General features: G+C 42.5%; 1 protein-coding gene across 1 annotated transcript in view; it reads right to left on the bottom strand.

Annotated features, from left to right (window-relative positions):
• Positions 1-690: 690 nt before the first annotated feature.
• The window catches only part of LOC107145348 (dehydrogenase/reductase SDR family member 2, mitochondrial-like), an 8,618-nt gene continuing 1,853 nt past the window's right edge, over positions 691-7,455 (bottom strand). The window contains exons 4-9 of the mRNA XM_048798446.1: positions 6,922-7,023; positions 6,162-6,232; positions 1,927-1,978; positions 1,437-1,609; positions 1,249-1,342; positions 691-954 (exon numbers count right to left, since the gene is read on the bottom strand). Of these exons, the coding sequence (XP_048654403.1) occupies positions 793-954; positions 1,249-1,342; positions 1,437-1,609; positions 1,927-1,978; positions 6,162-6,232; positions 6,922-7,023 (654 nt within the window). The 3' untranslated portion in view covers positions 691-792. The remainder of the gene's footprint in view (positions 955-1,248; positions 1,343-1,436; positions 1,610-1,926; positions 1,979-6,161; positions 6,233-6,921; positions 7,024-7,455) is intronic.

Below are 7,455 nucleotides of genomic sequence, written 5' to 3' on the forward strand. Positions count from 1 at the left end.
AGTTCAGTTTCTGCTCATGGATTATATGTGTGTACTCAGAGCATTGTCCTTAAATTGACCCTGCCTTGGCTTCCTCAAATGTAGAATCAGGGATTAAAATATCAGGTTCACAGGAATGGTTAGGGGGAAATGCGAGTGAGAGCATTTAGTGCTGAAACAGCCTTTTCCTGCTTCCAGCTCTCTCTCTGCATGACTTTAGCTTACTCTTTTTAGCCAAAACTCACAAGCACACATTTTGTTTTCTGGCAAAGCTAACAATGATTTAGCTGGTGTTTTTTTTTTTTTTTTTTGTACCTGGGATTGAAATCAGAGGCATTGGACCACTGAGCCACATTCCCAGCCCTATTTTGTATTTTGAGACAGGGTCTCACCTTGCTTTTGTTGAGGCCAGCTTTGAACTTGCAATCCTCTTGTCTCAGTCTCCTGAACCGCTGGGATTTTAGGCATGTGCTGCAGAACCCAGCTGGTTTTGATGATGGTTTCTTACTACAAGCCCTCCTTCTGATGTCCTTTATTATTTCTGTTTGTGAAGGTTTTGAACCAAAATTTTCACATTTGGAGCACAGGCTTATTATCATTATTATTTTTAAATATCTGCCACTTGATTTTTACTTTCTTTATTTATTTTTATGTGGTGCTGAGGATCGAACCCAGGGCCTTGCACTTGCAAGGTGAGTGCTCTACCACTGAGTCACAACCCCAGCCCAGGGTTATTCTTAACAAAGTATTGCTGAATCTGACTCCAGGGCCACATGAAGCTTCGGCCTGAAGAGATGAACTCAAGCTCTGAGGTCAGAGGCGGGGGGAAAAACCGGCTATCACAATGTTCTCGCCAGTGATGTAGCTGGCATCTGGGGAGCACAGGAAGGACACCAGTCCTGCACATTCCTCAGGTTTCCCCACTCTGCATGGAGAGAGGAGATGGGTGAAGCTGGTGACACTTTCCCAGGAGTACTTGACTCACATGCAATACTGAAATCAAGAACTACCCAGGAAGATATGTGGGTGCTGTGTAGGGAACTGTGAGGTCATCACAGGTCTGGGGAAATTGTCAGATCCCCCAAAGTGGAGCGATGGTTTGTGATCTGTTATCTTTTGAGAAGGTTCTGAGGTGATGCTAATTCAGATCTACAAGGGACATTGCCTCACCACACCTACCTCTGCATTCCAAATATTTTCTTCCAATATTCCTCAAAGTCTGGGTCTTTAGTGAGCTAAAGGAAAGGTCAAGGTTAGTGCTGCTCATACAGATGGAGTCCTAGGGTTGTGGAAGGACTTCTGGAGCACTCTTGGTTTGCTCTCTACATAGGACTGATTCTGACTCTGCTGCAGAACCCAAAAGCTGTGGACCAGAGCAACAGAGCAAGAGACCTTTCCAAGTCTGAGAGTCCAGGCTCTGTGGGGGTATGGCTTACAAGTGAAACGCACCCTAGTGCCCAGTGGTATAGGAACAGAAGCTCTTCTCTGTACTTACCACTTGACTGAAGTCTGTTTTGATAAATCCTGGTACTAGGCAGTTTACCCGAATGTTTTTCGGTGCAAGCTCCACTGCCAGAGTCTTGGTGAGGCCCAGCAGGGCTGTTTTACTGACATTGTAGGCCCCCAGCTTCTGTAGTCAGAAAGGGAAACAGATTAATAGGCTAGAACTGAGGATAAGGATTGTCCCTTGGATTTCCTGAGTTCTGCCCTGGGAATTCACTCCAGTTACACCTCCTGATTGCCAAGTCTGGGAGACAGTGCCTGGAGGAGGTGGCAAGATGTTCCCAAGAAGGCAAGATCAGTGATATAGAGTCATCATGTTTACATGTGAGTAGTCCTGAGGGAGCAGTTGTCAAACATTGGCTACTTCCATGTACCTGATTTTCCAGATGTAAAGGAGAAGAGTTTCCTCTTACCCAATTGGGATCCATAGATGGTCATACTTACAGCATGTGGAACATAAGCTGCAATTGAGGAGACCAGGACCACAGAACCTTGTCTGGGAGGACAGAGAGGGTAGAATGTGAGCTGAAGACAGTTATCTTGTGTGTGACCAAGAAGGAGGAGGGTGAGAATAGCCTGGGCCAGGTAGAGGGATTGACCTCCATTTCCTGCAGGTCTTTGATTATGTTCCTCAAACTACATTGCCAGGGAAGCCATCTATGTTTGGATTTTGTTTCTGAAGGAATATTTATGATTATAGATTACAGTTATTGAACAGTAATAGGACTGGCCAAATTTTCTCTCTTTTGAGTTAGTTAAGACATATAATTTTTAAAAAATTGTCAAATTTTATTAAACTTCATTCTCTTAATTCCTTTTTTCTGCCTCAAGATCTCTAATGGTGCTTTAAATCTTTATTCCTGATATTGTTTCTGATATTGGTTATTTGCCTTCCTTTTTTCTTGATCAGCTCCCACAGAAATTTGTCAAAGGCATTTGTTTTAAAATATTTTTTGTTTCCTTGGTTCATATATTATATTTTGTCTTTTCCATTGATTTCTGCTCCATATTATTTCCTTTTTGCTTTCTCTGCATTTGCTTCTTCCCCCTGCACATTTAGTTTTGTTTTTTTTATTTAACATAGACAATATAATACTCTGCTAACCACTGTTCTTTACAATCCAGAAATAGATACTTTCACTTCTTTCTTTGTAAAGCAGGATTTAAAGGTGTACTTTAAATGCAGCAGTTGAGTTGAGAAACTTTGCATAAAGTGCTATGGTTTATCTGTCCTATTTTGATTTTTTTAATCTTTATTTATTTTATTTTATATGGTGCTGAGACTTGAACCCAGTGTCTCACATGCTAAGCAAGCACTCGGCTCCCTTCTTGATTCCTAGTTTTTCCCAGAATAGTAATTCTCCTAGAACTATTCCTTCCTAGCACTATAAACTCAGTTAACAGAAATGAGAAACTTGGAAAACCTACCATTGTTATCTAATTCAATTTTAAAATTTTGATTTGGTTAAAATTTCTAGCTTAACAATCTTTTTCTTTTAACTGTAATCGCTGATATCCAGGATCCTAGCATTCAATTTTGTGATTTTTTTTTAATTCCCCTAGTTCTCTGTTTTATTTTTTTGTCCATTCTCTCTTTTGGACTATTTTTTCCTATTTATTTCTCTCTCTCTATCAGTTTAAAAAATATTTAATATTCAATTGCAATTCTTGTAGATGTTACCTTAGAAAGTAAAACAGGCATGTTTAGCTATCAAAGTTTGAAATTAATATTCTTATCTTGTCTCAAACAACATAAAAATCTTATAACAGCTTATCTCCATTTCTGCCTTTCTGACTTGAATATTATTTTTTGCATGTTTTAATTATTTCAACCCTACAAAACATCATTATTGCTTTTTATAATAGGTGGTTAAGTTTGTTCATATGTTACTGTTTTTTCTGTGCCTTTCTTACTTTTATCTCAGACTTTCCATCTGGGATCATTTAGTTCCTTCTGCCTAAAGAATATTATCTAGAACATCCTTTAGTTAATGGTTTTGGTTGTCTGAAAATGTTATATAACTTTGCTCTAATTTTTGAAAGATGCATTTGGTAGGTATAGCAACTATCAATTCTAGGTTGATAATTCTTTTTTTTTCCCCCAGCATATGGGAAACTCTATTTAAAATGGGTCATGAGGGAGGATAATGAGGATTTTAGCAAGTAGATTAAGAATGAATGGAAACTGAATGAAGTGGATGGAGTTTCCTTCATGAACTACTTTGTCCAAAATGTTAAATAAGACAATCTTTTAATTGCTCAGATGCCATAATTAATAAAATAATAGTAGTAGTATAAATAATGTTTATTATAAGTATTTAAAAATTAATTATACTATGTATATAATAATCTATACTGTATATAATATTTATTTAAAATAATGTCTTTATTATAGTAAATATTCATAAATATACTCTTTATGTGCACTTTGCTTAGTAATTTATGTATTTATCATGTCAATGAATGTTCAAAACAGATCTTCTAAGCATCCTTATTCTTACTTAATAGGTAAGGAAATGAAGGCCCACAGATATTAAATGCCAAGAATGTGTAGCCTCTGACAGGACATGTATCTGAAGGTAGATCTCTGTGATTCTAAAATCCATGCCATCTAACTTCATCACACTAGTGGTTTACAACCAGTTTAGTGAAGTTAGATTCTGCAGACATACCCAGGACAAGTAACAGGGGATTAAGTGGAGGAAAAAATGGGTAAACTCCAGGATCCAAATCCACCTTTCAAACTGCACATCTGTATCTGCTTTTGTCTGTTTTATACATGGGACTCCTATACAGAATATTGTTGTGCTATTAAAAACAGCCTGAAAACCATTGCATTGAGTAGAACCACACTAATTACTGATATTTAGCCATTTGTAATCTACAAAAGTGGTGTTATTAAAAATATGGCTCAGTCTAATAGCACACCGTGCTTGTGTTGGAACTGGAAGGGGCCTTAGTAGTCATTATTAGAAGTCCTGGCTGTATTTTACAGAGAAGCAGCCCAGGTCATACTAGGAGCTCAATATGTGCTTGCTGAATTCAGTGGCTGCTCCAAGATTTCAGTAGGGGAGGAACTGAAGGGAAGCAGTCTAGTTGGAAGAGGGGTGTTAAATCTGAAGCCAGATTTACAACAAAGGTAGTTAGTGTAGTTAGGTAAATCGGGTCTAATATCAAGTAAGATGAATAAAATGGAGGCCATTATTGGGAATGGATCCAGGAAACCAGAGCAGCACTTGGGGAAATTGAAATGTTAATGTCCCCAAGGCCCAGAGACCATCCCATGGAAATGTTAATGAAGCAGCTCTCAGCAAACTTGGAGATGCTAATCCAAAAGCCCAGGCCCTTCCTGCCCAGATTACTCCTTCAGCCCACCTGTCCCCCACCCTTTGGGCTTTCCCACCTACATTCCATCATTGCAAGATAACCGAGAACAAAGGACAGGAATGCGGGAAAGCTGAAAGAAGACCTTAGCTATAAAAGAGGGAAGACCTCTCCCTTCCATGGATTCCACCTTTTGGGTCCCCTTCTTCCTCCGGGAGAAGTCTTTTCTGCTGTCCTTTAATAAAGCCTCTACTTTCCACTCTAAACTTGCCTTGGCATGCTTCTCTGGTGTTATATTTCAGCATTTGGGAAGAAAGGACTGGTCACGGGTAAACAGCAGTAACAAATCTACATCTGCAGAACAGTTAATCCAGATTGAAAAAACCTCCTCTGATATTTTAAGGAGGGAGTGAGGACCATGCTGGTGACTTGACTTTCAGAAGATTCAAGGCTAAGTAGGAGCAGAGGCCTGAGGGACCTATTTCATTACAGGAACAAGACTGGCCCAAGCTGGAAGATTCGAATGGGAATGGCTATAGCACCTTCAGGAGAAGCTGGGATGTAAGGTGAGGCAGACAATGGGAGGCTTGAATGCCTGGGTCTGCAATGCAGTAGGTAAAAAGTAGCTCCCCTAGCTCCCTGAGCAGTCAGCTTGTTCCTGCCTCAGGACAAATGCTGAGCTCCTGAAAAAATATCTGGAAATATCCCATATCGCCGAGATCATTGAAAAACCAGAGCAGCTGGAGACAGCCCCAGGCCCACCTCACTGGTGAAGATGCAGCTGGCCAGGTAGGCATCTGCCCTTGGTTTTGGGGAGAAGCAGGGAAGAAGACTTTCTAGTTTGGAAATTACAGGGCTCCAGGGAGAGAGAGAGAGGATGTGGCTGGTCCAAGAGTTAAGAATTCTGGGAGGAAAGAGTTGAATGGAACTGAGAAACATGACTGCTCTGATTTCAGGAAGGCCCTGGGGAGCCTCAGGGTCATCAACCTGGACACTTGTGGCCTGAGCTTCTGCAGCCCAAGAGAGGCCACCTCTACTTCTCTGACTTCAGGACTGTTGAGGGGACTCTGGCCCTTCTGTCTGTGGATCCCTTGGCTTCCTTTTAGAAGGACTCTTGCCAGGCTCTCTGACCACTCAAGATAAATTCCCTGGGTACACTAATGGATAGAATGCTTTGCTTTCTTTCAAATTCAGAAGTCTGAAAGATAATCTCTTGCTGTCTCTGTGTACTGGTTCAGCCAATCCTGTTTCCAAGCAGGAAGGTCTAAGTCAAATCTGGCCCCTCTCACTCTTGCTTCCCCCATCCCTCTTTGATGCCAAGTAATTCTCTCCCTATTCTCTTTCCCCACGCTCACCCCCTGTTCTCCATGTGGGGCAGCAACTGGCTCAGCAGCAGGGCTGGGGCCTTCACATTCACACTCAGGATCTGAAATCAGAGCAAATAGGGGTGGGGGAGGGAAGACACAGTCAGTCCACCAATGTCACCACACCTGGAAATATACCATGTTAGTATGTGGGCATGACATCTCTGACAAGGGGAAGCAGGATGGGTGCTGGGCTTCCTGGCATGCATGGAGGTGGGGGCTTCCTGAAGGTACAGGAATAAAGAGATCAGCCTGAGGACTTGGGGGGGGGGGCGCGTTGAAGACCTGGAGTCTTCAGGTCTCTCCTGTCTCCAAGGACACAGTTTTCATCAGGAGCAGAGACACCAGCAGGCGAATCCAGAGAAGGCTGGATTTCAGGGTTATAGCCCAGAAGTGCCAGTGTTAAGGACTAAGCATCTCCAGGCAAGGAAGAGAGTCACTCTCTTCTCTGTGCTCTACATTTTTTTTGGTGACGATTTGGTTTTATGTTGGATACTCCCTGCAGATTGGGAGCTCCTGAACAGAGTGGGCAAGCACCTGCAACTTAGACACATTTCCACCATGTCACAGCTGAAAAAATGGAGGCTCATGGATTCTGGGTACCTGGCCTTCCTCTGTGCCAATGAGCTTGGAGGGTGGATGTGTGGGAACTGAGAACCAGCTCTGGGTGTGTGAGCTCATATGTAGGGAGGGCACTCAGAAGGTGAGGATGAAGTCCCACCCACCCCTCCTTGGTTGCTCCAGACCTCACCTTGTCCCAGACCTGCTCACTGCTCCCCAAGGTACTTCCAACAAAGGGGTTGACCCCTGCTGTGCACACCAGGAAGTCCACACCCCCACAGTGTTTCAGGGCCTGTGGGTGGGAAGGGGACATTGAGGACTAGGGTCAGAGGGTGAAAGACTTTTGCTACAATGGGACTTTATTTCTGTTTAATGTCCCTGGAGTTGTGTCTGGTTCAAATCCAGGAAGGGAAAAACCCTGAGGAGGAAGGACTATTTCCTTTCTTTTAGGAACCAGGTATTGAGCTTCTGCAGCCCAAGAGAGGCCACCTCTACTTCTCTGACTTCAGGACTGTTGAGGGGACTCTGGCCCTTCTGTCTGTGGATCCCTTGGCTTCCTTTTAGAAGGACTCTTGCCAGGCTCTCTGACCACTCAAGATAAATTCCCTGGGTACACTAATGGATAGAATGCTTTGCTTTCTTTCAAATTCAGAAGTCTGAAAGATAATCTCTTGCTGTCTCTGTGTACTGGTTCAGCCAATCCTGTTTCCAAGCAGGAAGGTCT

Source organism: Marmota marmota, unplaced genomic scaffold (genome assembly GCF_001458135.2).
Source record: "Marmota marmota marmota unplaced genomic scaffold, marMar, whole genome shotgun sequence".
NCBI classification, from domain to species: domain Eukaryota; kingdom Metazoa; phylum Chordata; class Mammalia; order Rodentia; family Sciuridae; genus Marmota; species Marmota marmota.